The 25,395-nt window shown below is 45.8% G+C and overlaps 1 protein-coding gene and 1 long non-coding RNA gene across 7 annotated transcripts in view; one reads left to right on the top strand and one right to left on the bottom strand.

Annotated features, from left to right (window-relative positions):
• Positions 1-9,258, bottom strand: part of LOC308576072 — a 13,314-nt gene extending 4,056 nt beyond the window's left edge. Inside the window, exons 1-2 of one of the 2 annotated variants that reach the window (XR_014003052.1) lie at positions 9,055-9,258; positions 1,498-1,566 (exon numbers count right to left, since the gene is read on the bottom strand). This is a non-coding gene — a long non-coding RNA (uncharacterized lncRNA). Of the gene's footprint in view, positions 1-1,497; positions 1,567-8,456; positions 8,503-9,054 lie in introns of those variants that run through there. The other variant, XR_014003053.1, reaches the window with a different exon arrangement.
• CDK2AP1 (cyclin dependent kinase 2 associated protein 1) lies at positions 8,579-25,395 on the top strand. Of its 5 annotated transcripts, XR_014003003.1 has the most exons (5): positions 18,999-19,512; positions 20,807-20,913; positions 22,670-22,796; positions 24,052-24,351; positions 24,398-25,395. XR_014003003.1 is itself a non-coding variant. In XM_081175222.1 (4 exons), the coding sequence occupies exons 1-4, from the start codon at positions 8,808-8,810 to the stop codon at positions 24,117-24,119; spliced, it is 384 nt and encodes a 127-aa protein (XP_081031348.1). In that variant the 5' UTR covers positions 8,579-8,807; the 3' UTR covers positions 24,120-25,395. The 5 variants fall into 5 exon arrangements, 4 of the variants coding, with proteins under 4 accessions (XP_081031348.1, XP_081031349.1, XP_081031347.1 ...); XM_081175222.1 differs by lacking the exon at positions 18,999-19,512 and adding an exon at positions 8,579-8,889 and having other exon boundaries at positions 24,052-25,395; XM_081175223.1 differs by lacking the exon at positions 18,999-19,512 and adding an exon at positions 9,523-9,649 and having other exon boundaries at positions 24,052-25,395.

The raw sequence follows: 25,395 nt of genomic DNA, 5'->3' as shown, positions 1-25,395 counted from the left end.
ACTGGACAACACACAGACACCGAATGATCATCCAGGCAAAATGCACCACATCTGCGATTCTTCATTTTTTCTTCCTCAGAGGCAACCGGATGGTCTCTGCTGCAATAAATATTTTTAATGCCAAGGTCCTTTCTCAGTTACTGTACAGCATTCCAATTTGGATACAAGCATTTAATAGAGAAGTTGAACAAATTCAAGCAACTTTTCTTTGTAAGATCCTTGGTGCCCCTAAATGCTTAAGTTACTTAGCCTTATGTGTTGAAACCGGCCAACATCTGATGGAAACTAAAGCATGGCTGACTACAACCAAGGCCTGGCTGAAAGTCCACTTCAGGACAACATCTAACTCCTTCTTAACCTCTGTGCTTGAAGATCGCATTTCATCTACATGATATAGAGCAATTCAAGATAAAATTTGTAGTTTGGGCATTGCTCTCAAGAGCCTTGAAGCATGTCCAGTTCTGGGCACCACAATTCAAGAAGGACACTGACAAACTGGAACGTGTCCAGAGGAGGGCAACCAAAATGGTCAAAGGCCTGGAAACGATGCCTTATGAGGAACGGCTAAGGGAGCTGGGCATGTTTAGCCTGGAGAAGAGGAGGTCAAGGGGTGATATGATAGCCATGTTCAAATATATAAAAGGATGTCACGTAGAAGAGGGAGAAAGGTTGTTTTCTGCTGCTCCAGAGAAGCGGACACGGAGCAATGGATCCAAACTACAAGAAAGAAGATTCCACCTAAACATTAGGAAGAGCTTCCTGACAGTAAGAGCTGTTCAACAGTGGAATTTGCTGCCAAGGAGTGTGGTGGAGTCTCCTACTTTGGAGGTCTTTAAGCAGAGGCTTGACAACCATATGTCAGGAGTGCTCTGATGGTGTTTCCTGCTTGGCAGGGGGTTGGACTCGATGGCTCTTGTGGTCTCTTCCAACTCTATGATTCTATGATTCTATGTGACAAAAGTTACATATTCCAAATAATCAAGCAGCTGCTCTACGACCACAAAAGACAGCGCTTGTTACCTCATATGCCAAGATTCTGTTCTCCGGAGGCCTTAGGTATCACAACACCCTACGGAACCTGTGCCAAATATCTAAAGGATCTAATATGCCCCTCCCATTGAGAAGCCTTTATGCTCATGAGATTAAACGCTTTCCCTTCTGCAGTGACCAAAGGCAGATTCTCACATGCTCCATATCAAGCCTGTTTGTGTTCCTGCAACCAAGAAGTACCTGGTTCAATGGACCACATTCTCTTAGATTGCTCTTTACACAGCAGACCTCGCCAACTGATGCTGAGCAAAATGTTGGACTTCCGGCCTATAACTCCGAGAAGACGTCAAATGAGTTTTCTCCTGGCAGATCCTGGGACAAAGATATCACTGCTTTAGTAGCCTCCTTTTTAGCCACAACCTTACCCAAAAGGTTTCCCTAGAAATCCCCATTGAAGTCTACTTAAATAGTATTTGGAATGTGGCTCTACCAGAACGCCTTACTCACCACAGAAGGATAATTAAAGGCACTTCATGGATGGAAACTTTTGGTGAGATGCTGACTTCCTTTCTTTTCCTTTATAAATGAGACGGAAAATATTTTAATTCCACCATCATCAGCACAAGAATCTCTGCGGAGAGGCTACTTGAATACATAAATAAATGTATTGCTTGTGTAGTATGCATTGCATATGAAACTTAATAAGAATGTACCATTGGGCAAGTTACTGTAGTTAGAGGTTGTTCTTGTATTTAAATGAAAAACAATAAAAATTATTGGGGGAGGGGTGAAAGTTGCCTTCCTATTTAGATAACTTTTTTAGCTGCAATAATGCATCAAATTCCCTCTCTCACATACCCTCCAATATCTCTCCAATGAAAATAGGGACGTATCATCATCATCATGTGCTTTTTTCCTAAAAATGTTTAGGGGTACTCTCAATTTCCTACTCATACAGTGGTACCTCGGGTTAAGAACTTAATTCGTTCCGGAGGTCTTTTCTTAACCTGAAACTGTTCTTAACCTGAAGCACCACTTTAGCTAATGGGGCCTCCCGCTGCTGCCACGCTGCTGGAGCACGATTTCTGTTCTCATCCTGAAGCAAAGTTCTTAACTCGAGGTACTATTTCTGGGTTAGCGGAGTCTGTAACCTGAAGCATCTGTAACCCGAGGTACCACTGTATTGAAATGCTGCCCCTCAGTGAGGCCAAACTTAGATTCACAAAATGGACTTCCGGGGTGGTGCCACCGGCAATGGCGGACTCCCTCTGAACTGGAGGGACTAGCTCTGCATGAAACGGGTCTTTTCCGCTGCGGCGTAGCGGGGACCCTTCTGGAAATCACAGGCGGATGAAGCCTGTGACCGTGGGACTCGGCGGGCACCCTTAGTGCCCCCCCAACCCACAAAGGAACCCATAAACGGGCTCCGAAGTGAAGAGGGGGAAGTGGCGCAGTGCTGTGAGTTAATTGCTTTTTCTGTGGCGCGAAGCCGCATTGCCGTTGCCAGAGAGCGCTGCCTTTTTCCTGGGACAATCTGGCATCTAAAATAACCAACCGTGAGTACTGGAACATTAAATATTTGGACTTCAAATAAGAACTGGCGAAATAAAAAGGAATTTGGACTTTAAAATTAACCCTAATTTGGTACTGAAACGGGAAGGTTTAAACAGGAAGTCACCCTTCCGTTTCCTTGTAGTCAGAACAAAGCAAAGACAACGCAAACTAGAGCCTTAAAAATCACTTTTAAAGGATTGACTTTCATCATTTAAAATCGCTGAACCCCCCTTCGGTAGCAGGAGAAGAAGGGGGACTTTTTCCTGAGCCGTTTAAACCTGCAGAAGTGAAGCTAAAGCAAAGTAATTTTCCACCGTCCTGACCCTGGAGCGGGGTGTCAGATTTGATGTTTGAAGCTCATTGACCAGAAATAAATGCTTTGACAGATAGTTAAAAGAAGAGAAACATTGTGACTCCATTGTTTCCTTTCGTCTTTTAAAAGAACAAATATGGACAAAATATCTTAAGAAAGAAACTTTGTTGCTATTGTTTTCAAGGAAAAGAACAACCAGAAGTTTTTCCCCCTAGAGGGGAACTGTGAAATTGTAACTAAATCCTGGGAACTTGCAGCTGTTACTGATTACAACTGTGGGAAAGGATTTGTGACCTTGTAGGACAATGCCTTCAGAAGCACTGTTGGGTGCTTTCTGTAAAATAAATGCCCTATTGGATCAGTTAAGTCAGAAGATGGATTTTATGACTAATGTGGCCAGAACCTTTGAACAGGTAGTGGGAAACTATATGGAGCCCACCCAGGAACCAAAACAGGAGCGTGCCATGACAGAACAACTGAAAGAAGAGGACTTTGCTGAATCTTGGGCACCAGGGATGGAGGGACTTTTGGCCCAGCAGGAAAATGAGCCTTTGGATTTGACAAACGAACTTGGAAAAAACCAGATTTGGAAAGACAAAGTTTGGCTGGAAATGGGGGGTTGGACTGATCCCCCTATGCAGGGATGTTTGGACTTTCCGAATCTGGCAATGGGCTGTCAGAGGTTTGGAGCTGTTGGGACTTCCAATCTTGGAGGGAATTTGAAACATGTCTTAAAATACCACATGGAGTCTAGTCTGGACTATGAGAAAGGGGCTGATTTGTTGAAAAGGGTCAAAAACACTACCAAGCTGGAGTTCCCACGAGTGAAAGGAAAATATGAAGAAGAACTGCGGAAGGGACATGGAAGAGATTTGAAGGCCTTGGATATAAGATCACCAGGTTAATGTGCCAGACTAATGGGATAAAAAGGACTGACAATCCCGGGACCGGGGGGAGGGGACGCTGGAAGAAGATTGGATTGTTTTTATTCTCTTTTTTTAATCATTAGAAATGTTTTATGAACATTGCAAAAATGTTGAAATGAAATTACTTGGCTCTTGTAAGAATGTTTAAAGAACTAGGTAAAAAGGTAATGGTTATGGGAAGCTGGTAAAAATAAGATTTAAGTTTTAAGTTTTAAGGTTTTTTATAAGATAAGATGAAAATAGAGCAAGGTAATGTAATGACAGAATATTATGAATTATGGAAAGGATTTGCTGTGACAATTATTAATCAAGATACAAGAGATGGGAGGAGGAGGAGGTCATGGAAAGAAGGTAATGAAAGTGGAGAATTTGAAAATGATGGTTTTGTTATTTTTTTCTGTTTTTGTCTTTTTTCTCTGTAATTTTGTCTTTTTTTTCTTTGTAATTTTAAAAATTCTTTTTTCAATAAATATCATTATAAAAAAAAATAGATTCACAAAATGTTTAGGGGTATGCCTACCCCCTGCGTCCCCCTAGAAAAAAAGCACTGATGATGATGATGGTACTATTTATATCGTGTCCATCTGACTAGGTTGCCCCAGCCACTCTGAGCAGCTTCCATCATATATAAAACATAAAACATTAAACTTTTTTTTTAAACTTCCCTATATACAGGGCTGCCTTCAGATGGGAGTTGGATAAGAAGAGGCAACTGTTAGTTCTACAGGTCATGGGAGCAACCTGAAGGACGGGGAGGGAATGCAAGTCACTGTCGAGTTTTCTTGACAATAAGCAAGGGGGTTGCAGGGTTGGGGAGTTTATTGCTGCTATCACTAGGGTTTGGTACTGTTTGGTAAATTAACCAATTAAATGTTGGCTGGTGGGCAGCCATTTAATCAAGGAGGGCTAAATTAAATTGATGAGGCTGTCTCTATACTTAAATGAGGACACACTATTATCTTCTTAAGTAGATTTGGTTTAGGGGTGTTATTGCGCAATCACACACCATTTAAACAGCAATGCCCATCAACTCTGGGGGGACCTTGCCCCCTCATATATTTTATTGGGGAGCAAAGGGACCTTAGCCTCTAGGAGTTGGTTCCCAAGACAGGAAAATGTTAAAGATGACTTCCCTTTTAACTATAAATAGCAACCTAAAAACAAAACCTCCCTTAGAACTCCATCAGCATCTAGCAGACAAAATGCATATGTTAAGATTTTCAGTATAATCCTATGCACTTACTCAAAAGTTCGCCCACTGTTTCCATAGTGTGCATGTGTTCAGAACTGCAATTTTATGTGGGCAACTGGAGTGCAATTGTATGCTTGTCCACTCAGAAGTAAGCCCAACTGAGCAGATTAAAATCATTATTAAATATATAAAAACACACCTGCCTGTACCCTATGTTCATTGTCAAAACACCAAGCTGAGGGCAGGTGGTATGGCAGGGACTGGAACCTGTGAGTCCTCAGGTGTCTAGACTCCAGCTCCCATCAACCCCAGCCAGCATAAGCGAGAGTCAGGGATGATGGGAGCTGGAGTCCAAGAGCATCTGGAAGCCGACAGGTTTTCTGCCCCTCATCTCTGGTGTGCTCTTCCCGTAAAAACTCATCTGACACCTGTTTTTGTGGGGTGGTTGTACTGGTGCCAGATATCCTCCTTTTTATTTCCTCAGGTCATTTCAAACGTTAACTGAATTTGGTTTGATTCTGTGTTTTTAATAGTCTGTTGCTTTACAACTTTCAGATGCTGCTGTTGTATTTTCTTGACTTCTTTCTTTTATTTTATTGTAAGAAAAGGCTGCATTCTTTTTATTCTAAGAAGCCATGGGCGTAGGACATCATACACTTTTGTGGAAACTCCTTTAATATCTCAAGTATTCCCAATTTTGCTTTTAAAAATTACATGGATTACTTGTTCACCTTGAATCTCTCAAGTAGAAAGAATGTTGAGAACACCCTGAATACTTTTAGTTGGGGTCATTTATCTCGCTGACCATTTCACGTTGTCCCTTCAGGTTTCTAGCCTGTGGAAAGAAGGGTGAGCAAGGGACCATTTGACCCTCTGGCTTGCTAGACCAATGTTGTGGTTTTTTTGTTCCACTTGCAGATTAGTTTATGATTTTTTTGTACTCTGTTGTACACGTTGTTATAAAATGCTGTTCACTATTTCAGGGGCCTTTGGGGTTCCAACGTGGTATGTAAATAAAATGCAATAATAATTAGTAATAAATCTGCCCTTGAATAAGATAGCTGATATAGAAAGAGGTTTTAGAAAAGGGGTGTGTGTGTGATAAATTGGGGTGCCTTCTAACACACTTAAAAGTTAATTATTTTCAATATAAATATAAATACTGCTGATGGCAGGCGCTGTCTGAAGAGTTTTCTCTTCATACTTGCACTGGAAGGAACTGCCGCTTCTAAGATGTTGCCTGCTGCCACACAAATATAAAGCTCTTTGTAAAAACAAAACAAAACAAAACAAAAAAGTTTTTCCCTCTTCAAAACTATCATATAAAGCTACCCCCCCTAACTTTTAAGATCTCTGTAGGCCCTGCTCTCTGTGTCCCTGTCAAAGAAAGCAAGGGAGCTAATCACCAGGGGGAAAGGTCTTTTTGGTAGTGGCACCCCAGCTACAAAACGGCTTCCCTGCCACTATCCTTGTTGTCTTTTCTGTGCCAGGTGAAGATCTTTAAATAACTTATACAGTCTGGGCCTGTTTTATTTTTTTTTTTTTTTGGGGGGTGGGGGGTTGAGTAGTTGTTGTCTTTTGCTGCATGCATGTAGCTTTTGATTTTATAGGGTGAGGGGAATTGTATTTAATTTTTAAAAATAATTTCTTTATTTTAAGGTGCCCAAAGAACTTTGTTACTGAATGGCATACAACTATGGCAGATAATGAGTCATATGAAAATATATGTAAATTTAATTAATATTTATTTGATTAAATGGCAAGAGATTTCTGTGATCTGCTGTCAAGCCTACTTGAAAAAGCTATAAAAATGCGAAATATCATTATCATTTGGGCTGTCATCCAAAATGTTGGTTGATTGCTCAATTAATTAAGCCTGCATTAACATGCATATTAGAAAAACCGTGATCACAGTATTCTGGGGCTCTGTCATCTGCACTGGTTTCCAGTCCAATTTTGGGCCCCATTCACATTGCTGGTTTTAACCATGAAAGCCATAAGCCAAGGTGGAGAACCTTCTCAGCTGAGGTCACATTCCCTCATGGACAGCCTTCCGGGGTTACCTGTTCCTCCTCTGTTGGTGCAGTGCCCTCAGGCCCCTTCCAGAAGAGGTGACCCACTGAATTCCTGGGCTTGGGAGCCATCAGCCCACAGCATCTTGTCAGGATTTACCTCCTGTTTTGTTTCTCATTGTGTGGCCCATTACTGCCTTCAGAGATTAAGTAGCCTCACCTGATCCCAATGAAAAGGAGAAACAGCTGGGTGTCACCTCCAAATAGCTTTGTATAGATGTTGGAAAGCAAGATGGACCCCTCCTGGGACAACTGCCAAGGAGTTGAGTAGAAGTCACCTCTAGGTTGGGGCAGAACCACCTGAACACCGTACCTCAAACTCTCAACCCGTACGGCGTTGAGGAAGATACATGCTCAGTGGTATGAAACCCCACTGAGTGAGCAAGGAGAAGACTCTCCCTGTCTTCCCACTGCAAGTCATCTATCAGGGTTACCAAAACTCTTTCATCAACAAACCCATGTTTGAAGCTAGGCTGGAGTGAGTCAAGGACAACCGGCTTCTGCCAAGCTGAATACAGTGGTACCTCAGGTTACATACGCTTCAGGTTACAGACTCCGCTAACCTGGAAATAGTACCTCTGGCTAAGAACTTTGCTTCAGGATGAGAACAGAAATCGTGTAGTGGCGGTGCAGCAGCAGCAGGAGGCCCCATTAGCTAAAGTGGTGCTTCAGGTTAAGAACAGTTTCCGGTTAAGAACGGACCTCTGGAACGAATTAAGTACGTAACCAGAGGTACGGTACCACTGTAGAAGCTACCTGCCCCCACCCTCTCAAGGACCTTGCTACAAACAAGATGTTAAATATTTAAGACTTGGTCATCTTTTGTGTTAATTATATAAATTAATTTCCATCTTAATTTCTGGTACTGATTGATAAATTTACAAATAGATGACCAAACAGGTGATAAAATAAAACTATGAAAAAATAAAACTATTAGAAGAAAACAGATAGGTTCTGAAAGTGAATAAAATATAAAAAGCAAAGGATTTGGTACCACCCACACAAGTAGCACGACATTTTTATTTATAGCCTACTGTGTTTATTACTTATCTTTAAAGCCTTTCCTGGATCCTAAACTATGGTTGTATGTATTTATTTTAAATTGTTGCAGATATTGAGCTTTTTTTTTTGTATTGGTGGGGAGATTAAACAACCAAGCAGTACGTACACGTTTTCCAACCGCTCCATGCCCACCCTTTAATTTCTCTTCCTACGCTCCCTAATTTTTTGAAACATCCCTCCAAGAATGGCTGCATCTGAAAACTTCTTTCCAAAATGTTTGTTTTTAAAACTCTGAAAACTTATTTTAAGGGGGTAAAAAAATTGATGATGATAATAAAGCTTGCCCCTCTCTAGGCAGGAGATGGAATTAATTCCTTCCAATAATAAAGGAGGGAGGGAGATCTTACACGTTTTGTGCACGGGATTCCAGAAGTCCCTGGGCTGAATTTCAACTTTTCCCTCCTCCTCCTCCTCTCCCCTCTTTTCGCCCCCGCCCCTCTTCCTCCTCCTCCTCCCGATGCATGGATGCGATCCTGCGCTGCCCAAGAGCGAGCGGCAATCTGTGTACATATAGATGTCTCTCTCTCTCTCTCTCTCTCTCCATATGTGACGCGGCCATATTTGCGGCGTGCGCTTGTCTCTGGCAGTAAACAAGCCCCAAAGTCTCGGGCAAGACAGACGGAGCGACGGACAGGCAGACGGAGCCCGAGGGAGCCGCGCCGTGGAATTTCAGGACATTTCGCCGCCTCCTCCCGCCGATGTCGCTGCTGCTGCTCGGCATGTCTTACAAGCCAAACTTGACCGCGCACATCGCGGCGGCGGCGGCGCCCATCAGCCAAGGTAAGGCGCCAACTCCGCCGGTCCCTCTCCGGGGGCTTCTCGGCGCGGCTGCTTAAGCGCACGGAGGATCGCTATCCGGCACCGGCTCGCCTTTTGCAAGGGGGGGGGAGGGGGAGCCCCGCTGGCCCCGGAGGCGAAGCAAGCGCCGCGCTGCGCCCTGGCTACCTGGGCGAGCCCCGCCGCCCGGAGACGGGCTCTCGCCTCGCTCCCGCTTCCCCGCTCAGGTCAGATCCGCCGAGCTGATTCATCTCCGCCATTATGCACTTTTGGGGGGCGCCGGCGGGGGGGGCAAAGTTTGGCTGGGCGGCCAAGCCCCCTCCCCCGGGCAGCCCGGCCAGGCTGCGCCCCGGGAAGCCGGCAGCGGCGGCATTGGCGCCTGGGCGAGGGGGGCCCGGGGGCTGGGCGGGGGGGGGAAGGGGATCAAGGAGCGGCGGGTGGAGGATCGGTCCTGACGCCTCCTCCCCCCCTTCCCCTCCATGATCGCCTCCCTAGAGCGGCTGATTGATTCGGATCAAGGCAGGAAGCGAGGCGCGCTGCACGCCTGGGCGAGGGCCGCTGCTGGTGGCGGGGCGCAAGTGCGCGAGGAGCCCAGGAGCAGGGAGAGGGTTCGGGGAGCCGGCCACGTGCATGCGCCCCGCAAATGATACGGTTGTTTTTTTAAATTTATTGCATATATAGATGTATATCCCACCTTTTCCTCCAAGGAGCTCAGGGTTCACTGCCAACTCTCCGCGTTTAACTTCCACAACAACCCCGGGAGGTAGGCTCCCCAAGGGTCGCATCCAGTGAGCTTCTTCGTGGCTGAGTGGGGTGGAGGGGATTCGCACCGGGGCCTCTCCCAGGTCCTAGTCGACACTCTCACCACTACACCACACTGCCTCTGATCTCATGCACCTTCCTGGAGATGAGAACCTTTGGAAGCGGCCTTCTTGCGAATCACTATGTCTTCTGAGCGGCAGTGACTGCAGGCTGTTGGGTAGGGAATAATTTTCTCCCCATCAGCTGGTACCTGAGAGCCTCTTAACTGAAGGTGCGGCAGATGGGACCTGGGACCTGCATGCAAAACGTTTGCTGTGACCCAGGGTTTCCCCAGCTGCTTCAGTCAGCAAGCTTCATTCAGTGTGTCCATGGATTTGTGATTTAAGAGCATATTATTATTATTATTATTATTATTATTATTATTATTATATATTGCATTTCGTTGTGTTACAATTTGAATTGCTAGGACAGGCCAGAAAAGCATTAAGTAGTTCACCAAGACTGTCAGCAGTTTTCAAGTGGTCCTTTAGCAGAAAAGTTTGGGAACTGGTGCTCTGAGAGTGGCATGCTGCAAGGCAGGCTCGCTGCTTGTTGAGTGTGCCATTCAGGAGACGTGTGCATCTGACTGATGGGCATTGCCCCAGGTGAAACTTCATTCAGCGCACGTTCTCACATCCAGTTGCCTGTTGTGACCAAGTGATGTTCATGGATGTGTAAACTGCCCCTTAAACAAGACTTTGCTGTTTAGAAAAGCTGGGTGTTTTGACCTTAATCTTCTTATCAGTTAAGCCTGTCATTTGTGTGGAGAGAGAGCATGGGTTGTTTTCAGTGTTAGTCATACTCCTAGTAGTCCCATTGAAATGAATAAACATTACAAAGGTCCATTAATTTCACTGGGTCCGCTTTTGAGTAGAACTTCATTGGAGAAAACCCGGTGTTTCACTTTCACTTTTGTTTCTACTGTTTTACTTTATTTTGCCTTTCTCTTCCACATCTTCCCCTTCCACCAAAAAAAAAAAAAAAAAGGTTTCCTTCGGTTTAACTTTGCCTCTTGCAAACTGCAGAAAACTCTCTCTGTGTTTTACAATACTTATATCCAGTGCTATTTTTCTGGAAAAAGAGGTGCTGGAACTCACCTCATTCTCTTAGAATGGTAATGGTGACCACCTGAGAGGTGCTGTAAAAAAGCCCTGCTTATATACCACTTGAATAAAACACACAGAACATGCTCAGAGGCAGCCTGATCTTTGTTTTTAAACTATACAGTACATGTTCTTGAGTTTCCAGCAAAAGACAAAGGAAATTAAGCAGGCCCAAAATTTCCCGACTCCTGGTTTAGCATACGTGAGTCCTGAAAGACTCTCACAGCAGCTTTTCCAAAGATCCTCACACTAAAAGTTGCATTTGAGGCTGCTATTGGGAACAGAAATAGTGTGGTGTCTCTATGGCGTATTCATATGGGATTTCCTTGATTGCCCTCCAGCCTCTGTCTACTAGGCAACAGAGCCCCCTGAAGTCCTTTGAGGCAAGGGGGGGGCTGCTTCATCAGGGCAAATGGGTCACTGCCCCACCAGCCTTGTCTCGCCCTGCAGTTAGAATCATAGAATTGTATAGTTGGCAGGGTCCACTGCCGGTCAGCTTCCTCACCGGGGAAGAAGGTGGGCAGAAACCTAGAACGATTTGGCTCTGCCCCTCCTTGGCTCTGGCTTCACCCTCCTGTCGGTTCCCCCCCCCCTTCTGCGCTGCTGGTCCCAGGGGGGTCTGGCCATCCCTGCAGCTGGAAGCTCTTCAGGCCGAGAGAGAGGCAAGCCTGCCTTTGCTGGGAATTGCCAGGCAACCGCTCCCACTGAGTCCTCTGAGGCAAGTGTAATTATTTCTGTGGTCATCCAGATTTTAAGAGAAATTGCTCCAACCATAAGCAAAGGGGTGGGGGAAGTGTATGCAAAGTTGCTCCGGGGGACTTTTTGATGGACAATTTCCATTTGCCTCCATTTCTTGGCTGCTACCTGAGAGTCTTGTCATTGGAGAGGCTGAGGATTGGACCTGGGGCCTTCTGTACGGAAAGCCTGTTCTCTGCCCCGGAGCCCGGGTCCCCTCGCCTGGCTGTGCTCTCTGCCATGCACAGCTCAGCCCTCTGCATGTGGACTCAGAAGTCAGTTCCGCTGTTTAGGCAAAACCAGGCAAGTTCAGCAGAGTTATTACTATAACCAGATCCCCTGTCAGATGCAGATTTTTGTGACTGAAAGAGGACCCTGCGAATGAATATCTGCCCCAAATTGCCATTTGGGATTTCCTCTGTCGCTTCTCTCCAAGGCTAAATTGATCTGGCGTTCTGGTGTTCCGACAACTCTGAGGCAAATTAGGATCGGAGAGAGTGGTGGGCCTGTGACACGCAGTGAGCTTTACGGCTGAGCTGGCATCTGAGTCACATTCCCCTTAAGTCTGAGTCCACTATTCCACCTCTCTTTCCAAAGCAAGCAGAATCGCTTTTTGAAGCATGCCCTTGAAGGCATGCGTGGAGAACCTTTGTCCCTCCCGGTGTTGCTACAGCTCCCACCATCCCCGGCCATTGGCCATGCTTGCTGGGCTGATGGGACTTGTAGTTCATCAGCGACTGGAGGGCCAAACATTCCCCACACCTGCTGTGAGGCAGTGGGTCAGGGCTTGCCAATAGGCCATGGGCCACTTTCAGGTGGGCCTCAATGCCACAACCTGCCCACCTTGTCGCTGCGGCCCACAGCTTTTTGGCTGGAGCAGTGCCAGCACCAGCAACTCCATCCATGCTGAGGAAAGGTGGTCAAGAGGGGGAGACTGAGGGAAAAGGGCCAGAGGAGGCGTTGAAGGAAATTAGAAAGTGAGAGAAAAGAGAAAACACTAGTATTTCATCATCATCATCATCCCCCTTGGCTGTTATTTACCCACCCTTGGCCTGAAGGTCGCAGGGTGGGTCTCAGCAATTTAAGATACAACATCAAAAACAGTTTAGAACAAATTGCAATCGCAAGAATAGGACGGAGTCAAATAAATAAGGAATTGAAAAGAGAACAAGAGGGGGAAACTCTCATAGAAGAAATGAATGAATGGAAAAGGTGAGGAAGGTGGAAAGACTGACAGTTTTTTGAAGAGGAGGGAATAACTTACAAGTTGAGCGTGAAAGGAAAATGGGAGAAGAAATTATAGGACATGGATAAAAAATACTTTGAGAGGCATGGGGTGGGTGGGAAGGGGGAAATATAAAAGAAAAGCTGCTCCATTTACTGCCTCTGGCTCAGAAAAATCTGCTCAGAACTGAGGTTGGGTTGTCACAGTAGCTCCAAAGCAAATGTTTTTGAAGAAAAAGCAGTGGCAAAGAATTTACCAATTTCCAAAGATGGATTGGGTATCTGTAGAAAATTCTATCGGTAGTCGCCAGGGCACGGCTTGATTAGCCCTGCCCTCCATGTGCCAGCATCTTGTGACTGCTGTTTTCAGCTCTCTTAAGTAGGCCCTGGAGGTAGAAAGTTTGCAGACCCCTCTGCTTCAAGGTTTAAGCTGTCCTGTTGAAATTAATAATTGGGACTATCTATTGTTGTAGCAGAAACTTAGACTTTGGTTTCTTAAAGCAAATGCTGCTGATCAAAGAGTTGTTTGATCACATTTGAAAATTAATTTGTAGTTCTCTCTTTCCCTCACTCTGTGTGTCTATTTTCTCTCACTCTGTGTGTCTAGTTGTTTGTTTACTATGCATTTGAACACCCCTTAAGATACCATACCCAAATGTTGCATGTTGGCTCCTAAGATCAGGCTGCAGGTTTTCACCCATGTTTGGATTCAGCTGGACACCATTTTGAATCAAGATGGCGGACTGAACATTTTCAGTCTGCACTGATTTGAACCAGTGATGTCCAAAGGGACCAGGCAGACGGCCTTCTTGGTAGTCGCGCCCTCCCTGTGGAACACCCCCCCTTCATGCGCCGTCCTGGTAGTTTGCAATGGGTTTTGTGCAGGAGAATGTCCTGACGGGTTGTGCCCTTCAAGACCCCTTGTCTGAGCCTTGTGTGTTCGCATGCTTGGAGCCTTGGATTTGCAAATGTTTTTCTTCAGATGCCTCATTGTGGCTTTGGAGCTTCTAAATAGGACCCCTTACAGTGAGCAGAAGCAACATTTTATGTCTTTTAAAAAAAACCACCACAATCTGAGTGGAAACAAGGTATTTGGAGAGAAGACGTGTGGTGGCAACAGAGTCTCTTGGGCATCAGTGGAAGCCCGTTTTTAATTCCAGTTTCTTGTGTAGGGATGCTGGTTTGGTTGCCCATCTATCCCCCCGCCCCCAGCAAAACATTTGCTTTTGTCCTGTGTTTTGGACAGAAGAATAATTGTGATGTTTTAGATGTGCTTGGAGCAAGGGACATCCTGCAAGAGTTGACTGAGGCAACTGGAACCAGTCGCTCCCCAAATCTCTTATGCTCTTTAACGAAACCTGATAATATAATAATTGCATTGTTATTGAAGGCCCTTCCACAACCGTTTCCAGGGATGCTCAGCCTGTCCCCATTTCACCTGTACTGCTTCTTTGTGCCTCATCCATTCTATAGAGAAACTCTTTAGGTGGAATTGGGGAGGGGGGAAGGGAAGTAAAGAGCACTCATCAGTTTCCAAAATGGTTTCTCTGTCTGCTTTGTACACCAGCCCTTCCTCTCGCTAAGCGCTAATGCCAGCACCCTGGCATAAGGCCAAGGGAGTTAGACAAAGGAGCCCTGGCAATTGAATATCTCGGATTCTCAGTGATATGACTGCAAATGCTCCCTGTCTCTGATTAGGCAGCTTGGCTTGAGCGGTCAGGGCTGGAGGGGGCCTCTCTCAGCCTTCCAAATGAAATACTACCCCCCCTTAACACACACACACACCCCAGATTCAGACCTGTAAACTCTAACTTTGCTTGCAGATGTGAAGGCAGATTTCGCTTTTTAAATGTAGCAGGAATTAAGAATGATTGCTGTGGCTTCCCTTACTCTCTTAGCCTGAAAAAGGCTGAAGAAAGAATGCTTTCCTGGTCAAATTTCCGCCTGTTGTGCTAATATTAAAGACACAGGAATTCTGGTTTTCAGAGGGGGGGGGCTTAACCCCAACCCCTTCTTCAAGTCAAATGTGTGGGAAATCCAAAGCCAATAATCATCAGCTGTGACCCACCCACCGCTGTGGGGCTGGAAAGTTTTGAAGGCCACTGTAGGCTCAGTAATGTCTTTTCTCTCCTCTACCCCAGTGTCTTCCTGCATCTGACAGTAAGTGTCCTTATGCATTCCAGGTGGCTATGATGTGGGGTGGGGGGAGGCTTTTAAAGGGCTTTTTTGCTGCTGTTAATTACCCACTTAACTTTGATTTCCCCATCAATTAGGAAGGAGAGAGAAGGCAGCTCCCAAGCTCTGCAGAAGGGAAAATTTACTATACTGATGTGTATAACCTCTCTTAGGAGTGTCTCCATTGGACCTTGATGTATGCCCCCCCCCCCCATTGGTTGCCCATCACTCTGGCAAAGTTCCTCATTAACACCGTTTGGAGGTGCCAACATTTTAAAAAATCCTGCTCCTGTGGCTTTATAAACAGCCCAGCATATGGAAATTAAGCGGGGCTTTTCTTGGCAGGGAGCAAAACAACGGAAAGGCGGAATTTGTCTGTATCGGGCTGCTGTTGAAGGCACAGGAGCATCAACACTTAACAGTAAAAAGAAATGAAAGCTGGCAACTTCAATACCAGTTCTTTTCCTTCTCTTCATGGTTCCCCTGCAAGAATAGCCACTTTTCGTTCTGGCAGGACTCCTGAGGGAGAAATGCAGCCGGCAAACCCTTTTCCATTGCGACACTGCAGTTGTTTGATAGTAAGCAACACCTGTGGAATATATCTTTCATATTATTTTCTTAAGTCACATTGAGTCATGCGCATTTGTATAAATAAAGCATCTAGCAAATTTCTTGCCTTGGTCATGGCCTGGATGAGAGCCTCAAACTGAAGCTCAATCCAGATAAGACTGAGGTGCTGGTGGTTGGTGGTTCCCTAGACCAGATGGCGGAGAGGTTGTCTGCTCTTGATGGGGTAACACTGGTTCTGAAGGAGTCGGGTACACAACTTGGAGGTCCTCCTGGGTCCTTTGCTGTTGCTTGAGGCTCAGGCAGCCTTGATGGCACAGAGCGTCTTCTGTCAGCTTTGACTGATGGCCCAGCTGTACCCTTATCTGGACAGGGACAGCCTAACTTCTGTTGTCTATACTGTGGTAACTGCAATGCCTTTTAAGTAGGGCTGCTTCTGCAGATGGTTCAGAAACCAGCTGGTGCAGAATTCAGTGGCCAGGTTGCTCACCAGGCAGGACGGTTTCAGCATCTAATGCCAATCCTGACCCAAATGCACTGGCTGCCAGTTAGTGTCCTGGTCCAATTCAAAGTGCTGGTTTGATCTATACATCCCTAAGAAGCTCAGGACCATAACACCTCAAGGCCTGCCTCTCCCCATATGAACCGACCTGGACCCTGCAACCATCCTCTGAGGCCCTTCTTCGTGTGCCTTCCCTTCAAGAGGTCTGGAGGATGGCAACACGAGAACAGGCCTTTCCTGCGGAGGCCTTTCCTCATTTGTGGAAATCTCCCTGAGGAGGCTCATCTGGCACCTTCATTACATATATTTAGGAGCCAGGTGAAAACATTTCTCTATGACCAGGCTGATTAACATTCTATGGTTCTTAAAAATGTGTTTGTGGGAGAGAGGAGTTATGGTTTGTTTCTGTTTTATGATGTATTTTGTGTTGATAAACCTGTAATCTTCAGATGAAGGGTGATATACAAAATATACTATTAATGATACTACTACCAATGTATTACATGCCCTGGGAACTTATGTGAAGGACAGGTAATTAACAACAATAATTTGCCAGTCATGTGGCTGCTAATAGCACAGGAACCCTATGAAAAAAGAGAGTGGAAATCCTAGCTGGAAGCCACTAACTATGCTGCCTGCCCAAATTATTATTTTTTTAGTTTTATATACCTTACCTTTGCCTAAGGTATATTACCGTGGACACGGATTCCCCACTGGAATGGACTGACTGGGGCATCTGGCGAGGGGGGTGGGCTGCTCTCCTCCCTCTCCACCTTGGCACCCTTGCTCAAGAGGGGTTTGTCTTGTTCCTCCCAGCAGTAGATTTGGACATGCTTCATTCTGGATTGCTTGGGACAGAGTGCCGGCCGGCTTCTGGGTCTTGTGCCAAGCAGCTGGGGGCAAGTGGGGGTGGGGCTCCTGCACGTTTAATAGGCAGCTACACCAGCTGAAATGCCCAACTACAATTTAGGTAGTTGTAAGTACCTGGAGTACTGTGTCCAGTTCTGGGCACCACAATTCAAGAAGGACACTGTCAAACTGGAACGTGTCCAGAGGAGGGCAACCAAAATGGTCAAAGGCCTGGAAACGATGCCTTATGAGGAACGGCTAAGGGAGCTGGGCATGTTTAGCCTGGAGAAGAGGGGGTTAAGGGGTGATATGATAGCCATGTTCAAATATATAAAAGGATGTCACATAGAGGAGGGAGAAAGGTTGTTTTCTGCTGCTCCAGAGAAGCGGACACGGAGCAATGGATCCAAACTACAAGAAAGAAGATTCCACCTAAACATTAGGAAGAACTTCCTGACAGTAAGAGCTGTTTGACAGTGGAATTTGCTGCCAAGGAGTGTGGTGGAGTCTCCTTCTTTGGAGGTCTTTAATCAGAGGCTTGACAACCATATGTCAGGAGTGCTCTGATGGTGTTTCCTGCTTGGCAGGGAGTTGGACTCGATGGCCCTTGTGGTCTCTTCCAACTCTATGATTCTATGATTCTAAGTTGCCAACTTTTAAACGCTTGCTGAAAACTTTTCTATTCCTCCAGTCTTAAGCAGGCAGATGAGAGGTACACTCCCTCACAATGGTCTACTGATGTTTGTTTTTCATTTCTTTTAACTTTTTTTATTTTATTGTCTGGCTTTATGTTTTTATATTGTTGCAAACTGCTACGATATATTTTTATGATACAGTGGTATATGATTTTTTTGTATTTTATGGTTATGGATATTGTTTATGTATTTTGTTACGCTAATCACTTGCTATGGATCTTTCAGATAGTAAAGCGGTCTATAAATGGAAACAGCAGCAATAATAAGAGAGTAATGCCCCAGTGTATGGGGCGTTAGGCTTCCCTCTGGTGGGGGACGCGTCATTCTCCTTCTGGGGTAGTTTGTCCACCAATGGTCCCCACTCTGCACTCAGCTCTCACCTGTAGCTCCTGGAAGCTGTCAATATGCAACAGCTGCCACAGCCCGGGAATGGCTTTGACTGGTTGGCTAAACCAGGCAAGGATAGCTGATGGGTCACAAACCCTCAGTGAGTTAGGGACTTCCCTGCATGCAAAGACAGACTCTGGCGGATTGAGTGGACAAGACCAATAGTGGGTCCAACCATGGGCGTAGCAAAAGGGGAGGCAACTGCCTCCCCCTAAAGCAAATTAAAAAATAATAATACTTAACTAAGTGACCAGTTGTGTCGCAGATAGCTTGGTTCTGTCCCCCCTAACATTGATCCTGCCCACCCTAATATGAATCCTGGCTACACTCAGGTCCAGTGGTCAATAAGGTGGTTTCTGCACATGCTGTAGAGAAAAATGAGGGTTTGTCCACCTGGAAGGTGCCTTGTACGCCTCCTTCCAGCATCTCCTCCAGCCAACCTGGTGCCAAATGTCTTGCTTTCCTTTCCTTTGGACCACATCAGTGAGACCCGAGTGTGAGTGTCTTGTTGTCTGGGCATCCTAGGACCTCCACATTCTGCCCAGGCTTGTTCCCCAAAGGAGGTTGCTTTGGTGCCGCTAATACAGCCGTTTGCTTTGATTCCTGGAGGCGCAGTGCATTGTCTCGAGACAGACGGATGTCAAGAACAACAGTGCCCCTGAGCTATGGCCATTCTATGAAAGGAACATAGGAAACTGCCTTAAGTCAGACCATTGGTTCCTCTCGTTCAGTGTGGTCTCTGCTGTGTGGCAGCAGCTTGCCAGAACTTCAGGCTGGGTTCTCTCCCAGCCTTTGCTGGAGATGCCAGGGAGGGATGGACCCTGGCGCCTTCTGCACGCAAAGGATCAGGAGTAGCTGGTGCTCGCTGGGACTGGTGGGGCAGAAGGTGGCGAGCTTAAACGGTAGGCAGCACCTGAGCCAATGGCAGGCACAGGCAATTCATGCTACTTTGGCCACAGGCGCCTCCTTTTCCCTGCTGAGTTCTGCAAGGGCAGCGCTGAGGCTGATGAGACAGCAGCCGACAGGGAATGCCAGTGCCCCCCCCCAAAAAAGACTAGCTGTAAGGAGGAAGGCAAGCAGGTGGGGGGGGGGCTGGGTGAGGGCAGACTGCCACTGAGCGAGGGGCCCTTCGCTAGAGCAAAGCCAAGCCCATGCTATGCCTTTGACTGCAGTTGGCAATTCACTGCCAGAAACCATCCCAAATCTGCCTCGGGACCTCCTACCACACTTTGCTGCTTTCCAAAGCGGGCCACGTCTCGGAGCAGGGTTGCCCTTTAAAAGTTTGGCCTGGATTTGATGTCCTTTTTGGGGTGCAGGAACCCTTTCAAGATCCGGGGCTTTGAAAGCAAGCATGGCTATGTTTTTCTTTCCTTCCTTCCTTCCACCCTCCCACCCGCACCCTCCATCTGAGCTGAGCTGGCACAGCGACTAATGCGGCCATCTGCACTGTGCAAGGAGGGCTGGCACCGCAGCCAAGTCCAAAACCCTCCTTTTGTTCTCGGGGCCTGCTGCTGCGGTGCTGATAAGGCGCGCTCTGTGTTGGCCACTATGTCCTACTACGTCTTTGAGGCAGACGGCAAAGGATCAGGTAAAGGCACCCAAGGTTACCCAGTGGCTTGGCATGGGGGGGGAGCTTTGGGGGGACAGGGACGCTGGCTTAAACTCATCATCAGCCTCTAGGGCAAGCTTAGGTGCGCTTTGGGGGAAGGCGGCCCCAGGGGAAGGTGCAGGGGAGGAGATGACATGCCAGTCCGGTTGGAGATCCTCAGTGCCTCTCTTCTTACCGTGTTGCCTCCCCCACCCCGCATGTTTCCTGAACATTGCATGTTGCGCTCTGTTTTACAAAGGGAAGAGGCCCTAGCTCCTTATTGGTGAAGAGTACAGCGGTACCTCGGGTTACAGACACTTCAGGTTACAGACTCTGCTAACCCAGAAATAGTACCTCGGGTTAAGAACTTTGCTTCAGGATGAGAACAGAAATTGTGCGGCAGCGGGAGGCCCCACAAGCTTAAGTGGTACCTCAGGTTAAGAACGGACCTCCGGAACGAATTAAGTTCTTAACCCGAGGTACCACTGTATCTGCTGTGTATGCAGAAGGTCTGGGGTTCAATCCCCAGCATCTCTCGGTGGGGAGATCTGCTGACCATCAGCATGGCTAAGACTGAGTTAGACAGACCAGTGGTCTGTTTTGGTCTTCATGTGTGTAGCTGTCTGTGTGGGCACACCTCTCCAACAAATGGCTGGTGTTCTCCATTTTGGCAGCACTCATTGACAGTCTAGAGGAAGGGCTAGCCTGGCCAGGTGAGGAGTTTTGCAGCAATAGATCCGGGGATAGCGAAGCAGCACCCAGTCTGGGACACAGATGCCAAGGCTACAAATAACATTTTATTTATTCCCATCCACTTCCCTTTCCCCTTCTGCTCCTACAAGAGACCACCATTTCTGACAAAGGCCTATTAACCTTGCCACATCCGTTAAATAAATAAACGGTTATTTTTATACCACATATAGACTTTAGGTGAGCTGTTCACTTGTTGGACGGTCTCTCCATCTGCAATATAGGGAGAATAACGGTGACCTACTTTACAGGGTTCCTGTTAGGATGTCCAAGATAATCTATGTGAAGAACTCTGAGTGCCTGGGAAAAGCTTTCATGGAAAGCAAATGTCAGTGTGTTATGATTGCCATGGTGTCTTGTGCTTCTACTGATCAGGACAATGTGGTGTTTATTTTTACCACTGCATTAGCATAGCTGGCAACTATTAGCGGAATGAGGAAGATAGGTAGTGACCTTTCAAAACCAGAATGTTTAACTTGCTAGCTTTGTATCTTACTCAACATTTGGTAATCATTCTCACTTTGTATGTTTTCTTTTTCCAAAGCTGGGAACGTCCACTCTCCTTCCACAAGCATGGCAGGCTCAGGGCAATACAGACAGCTTATAAATGACTACGGACCTCCATCTCTAGGTTACACACAAGGAGTGCAGGTAAAAACTTCCAATATTCTGGGCTGCCAGCAGTGTGTCTCTTATGCCATTTATTCATTCATTAATGAATGAGTTCCCTTGAAACATCCCCAAGGGTTTGACAATAAAAAACATATACAGTGGTGCCTCGCAAGACGAAATTAATCCGTTCCGCGAGTCTCTTCGTCTTGCGGTTTTTTCGTCTTGCGAAGCACGGCTATTAACGGCTTAGCGGCTTTAAGAAAAAGGAAACAAACTCGCAAGAACTAGCAAGACCTTTCGTCTTGCAAAGCAAGCCCATAGGGAAATTCGTCTTGCGGAACGACTCAAAAAATGGAAAACCCTTTCGTCTTGCGAGGCATTCGTCTTGCGGGGCACCACTGTATAAGGGCAATTTCAAATCCGACAGAAACAGACTGGGATAAGAACCTCATTTGAAAAGACTTGTTGAAAAAAAGGGAAGTTGTCTATATTATTAATTTATATACGTACACCACATACAGTTCCAAATTAGTAGTTTGCGAAATATAAAAACAGAGTGACAGAAAAGTTAGAATATAAATGTCCCCAATTAAAACAGTGCAGCAGTTAAAATCTGGAGATGGGCTGAGAAATCAAGGAAATGCCTGTGTAAGTCAACAAACTGGTCGTGATGTCACTTAATGGATTAAATTTAAGTGGATGGATTAAAATAAATATTACAGTTTCCAAACAGAAGTGATATTGACCAAATTCAGCACTGAGTGATTTTGTGATTCAGGTACATGGTGTTTTTGCTGTGGGTGTGGCATTTAAGGGTTCATGTTTATTTGTTAACAAGCTTCGACTCTGCTTTTAACCTGCTCGCCTCAATGATGGCATTAATAAATATTGCAGCTTTCACGTTCAAGTTGCTTTAAAGGTGCAGTGCTCACTATTTGGGGCTTCCCTTGGAAGCTGCGGCTAGTGCAGAATGCTTCAGCACGGCTGCTGTCACGAATGAGACCCTGTCTGCATAGAACCCCTCTGCTCAGGGATCTGCATTAGTTGCCCATTTCCCATCTGCTACCCAGACAAGCTCAGTGTGTTGTTATTAGCATATTAAGCCCTCAACATCCTGGGAACCAGTTTACTCGCAGGGTCACCTTACCCCTTACATGCCCACTCAGCTGCTTTGATATGTGGAACTGGAACACCTGTAAGAAATAGTTATCTTTGGGGGGGGGGGTTCACATTGTAACTCCCAGCCTGTCAATACCAGACAGACATCTGATTGAAACCTTTTTGGTTAGGCAAGCCTATGCAGATGGCTGTGGGCAGGATTCCTGCATTGCAGGGGGCTGGACTAGATGGCATTTGGGGTGCCCACTCTAATATTCTATGTGAAATGTTGATGTCTTTCTTCTTTTTGGCTACTATTGATTTTAATGATCTTTTAAATATTTTAAAGGACCCGTTTTTAACTGTTTTTATTGATAATGTTAATATTTGATAATTTTGTAAGCTGCTTAATAGGATTTCTTACACTCAAGCAATATATGTTTTTTAAAGTACAGTAAATAAATAAAATAATGAGGGGAAAACCCTCCCGTCCCGATATAGCCTGCACTAAACAGCCACTTTTAGACTGCACTTCTATGCATGCTTTCCCAAGAGTAATCCCCACTAATCAGAGCATGTGTAGGATTGCACTGTCACCCTGCAATTAATGAATTGATTAATTTGAGCTTTATTGTGGTTTGTTGGTTCTTGTGACTGGCTCTGCTCTAATTCAGATCCCATTTCTTTCTGATGCCAGGGAACGAGTAGCAGTCAAGTACCACAGAGCAAGTATGCAGAACTTTTGGCCATCATAGAAGAATTAGGAAAAGAAATCAGGCCTACATATGCTGGAAGTAAAAGTGCCATGGAAAGGCTAAAACGAGGTAATGAAGCTAATATTGAGAAAAATATTTTAGGCCATATTGTTTACACTAAATCACTTGACTTAAGGACCTAGTCCACAAGATTATGAGGAAAAGGTCAAAAAACACAATATCTGATAAAGGTTTATTAATAAGAGTGGTCCAGGTTGGGCTTCTAGTGGCCCAGGAGCTCCCACTTTAAGCCAGCGTAGAAACGAAAACGCCACCTAGTCCCACCCGAAGAGAAGGCCACCCACTTCTAACCTGTGCAATTCATACCAAGAGCATATGAAGTAATATATGACTTTTAACGTATAGGCGCTGTGGGTTAAACCACAGAGCCTAGGACTTGCCAATCAGAAGGTCGGCGATTCGAATCCCCACAACGGGGTGAGCTCCCGTTGCTCAGTCCCTGCTCTTGCCCACCTAGCAGTTCGAAAGCATGAAGTGCTAGTAGATAAATAGGTACCGCTCTGGCGGGAAGGTAAACAGCTTTTCCGTGTGCTGCTTTGGTTCGCCAGAAGCGGCTCAGTCATGCTGACCACATGACCCGGAAGCTGGTCGCCGGCTCCCTCAGCCAATAAAACAAGATGAGTGCCGCAACCCCAGAGCCAGCCATGACTTGGCCTAATGGTCAAGGGTCCCTTTACCATGACTGAAGACTGTTTGTTCTGATACCTGGCAACTCCTCCCAGCTCCAGTCAGCATAGCCAATGATCAGAGCTAATGAGAGTTGCAGTTCAGCAACATTTGGATGGCACCATCTTGGATACACCTGGATTAATGGGTTGCTATGCACCTGTTTCCCTGGCCACCTAGAAACATGCTTTGCCCCTCTCCAAAAGTATTTAAAGATAAAACTTTCTTCCTTACAAAAAATGCTGCAATGGTCACTGAACTGCTTCAGAAAAAGGGGGAAATATATAACTCAGAGGCATGCTCCACCAAGGAAGTTCTCCTGCAAATGTCCCAGTGAAATGAAAAAGCAGTTATACCTTCATATGAAACTGGCAAAAAGTCAGTGCCTCCCAAACTGTATACAGTTCTTAAACCAAGGTGCACTTTCCCTAATGTGGCCTCCTGCCGCCGGTGCCCTTCCACCGTTTGGATTCCGTTCTTAGACAGAGGTATAGTTCGCAAAGCGGGACACTTCTTCCAGTTTTGCGGAGTTTGTAAACCAGACTGTTCTTAAACAGGACTGTTCTTAAACTGAGGTACCACTGTATTGCTTTTGTAAAAGTAAACACAAGCAGACGTTATATTACTTTTTTTGCAGGCATCATTCACGCCAGAGGACTAGTTCGAGAGTGTTTGGCAGAGACTGAGCGCAATGCAAGATCCTAGCATCTCTTCCCATGGCTGCAAGATTTTCACACCTCTTATGAAAAAGGGACACTAGTTCCTTTGGAGACTACAGAAGGCATTCAGAGAGATCCCTTAATTTGACTCTACCACTCCCCCCCCCACTGCCATTTCCAAGAATGTGGGCCGCAATGCAAAGTAGCACTTGGGAGGCACCCAAGGGCTTGTGTGCCCAGTGGAAAGTTTGAATCCCCCCAACAAATACATCCACCCTGTGCCATACTTCAAACAGCTTCTGGAATGCCTCTTGGTTCCAAAAGCAGCTCAGCATCCAGCATGGGGGGCATTGGTTTGAGACAGTCCAAAGGTCCCCTTGGGTGGATGAAACTTGTGCTGTCTTTTTTTCTTCTGGGTCCTGGCCATAGTCAACAAGATTATCCTTCCTCTCATTTAAAGTGGAGTTTGCCGTATTTCATTTAAGTTGAGGCATTCCCTGAATTAGTTGAAATTTATTTAAAAACAACTGCATTTCTCTCTCTTAATTCTCTGTTCTGCCCCAGGTTGCTCCTTCAACTAACAGTGTTCCCCATATCCAGTGGTTTTCAAACTGCATTCTAGGAAAGGTCTATGGCTCCTTAGCTTTCTAGGGACTTCTCAGTAACAATATCAGTAATGTTGGACACACTCCCCTGAAAAGGGAGCTCCTCTGCTGCTGCCAGTATTCCTGTGTAATGTAAAAGGAGCGCTCGTTATGTTCTAGGTTGCAAGGTACGGTTATGTGGGGCATTGGCAAAGCTAAGCAGCTCCAGACATCACACCCCATGGATTGAGTGTACACACCCCAGAGTCCTCTGCAGTGCAGCAGACTTCCTATGGCAAACAATCAGCCTTTGCAGAACAGCAGAGGAGTAAAGGGCTCCTTGAAAGCAAAATTTGAAAACAGCTGCCTTAATCCTCAAGCATTCATTTGGCTTCACCACTAAACCATTTCTTACCAGACTCCTTTGAGTAGATATTGTTTTTTGTTTCACCAGCTGACAGCCTAATTTCTAATTTGGTGCACGCACCATAAATTTTGTTCAAAAATTATCCCCCCGCCCCACCATTTTGCATGATTGTTAGTGTTTCCATTAAAAGTGCATGAGTTCTACAAAAAGACTATTCTAACCTGTCACAGGCCCCAAAAGCAACTCTATTCCCCCAGATTTAAATTGTAACTTTGCCAAAAAAAAAAAATCAAAATAAGTGACTAAAACTGTTATTTGCATCTTTGTATGTATTTATTACTTGACGTAATAAAGCTTATTTTCATTAACAA

Source organism: Podarcis bocagei, assembly GCF_964188305.1.
Source record: "Podarcis bocagei genome assembly, chromosome: 16".
NCBI classification, from domain to species: Eukaryota; Metazoa; Chordata; class Lepidosauria; order Squamata; family Lacertidae; genus Podarcis; species Podarcis bocagei.
Note: the sequence above shows the minus strand (reverse complement) of the source record. Positions and strands in the feature narration are given on the sequence as shown.

Excerpts from the sequence above, each read along its gene's own strand:
- CDK2AP1 (XM_081175220.1), top strand. The coding sequence starts at position 19,356 with ATGCGGCCATCTGCACTGTGCAAGGAGGGCTGGCACCGCAGCCAAGTC. Across the intron at positions 19,513-20,806 it reads GGCAGACGGCAAAGGATCAG|CTGGGAACGTCCACTCTCCT; the intron begins GTAAAGGCACCC and ends CTTTTTCCAAAG. Across the intron at positions 20,914-22,669 it reads GTTACACACAAGGAGTGCAG|GGAACGAGTAGCAGTCAAGT; the intron begins GTAAAAACTTCC and ends TTCTGATGCCAG.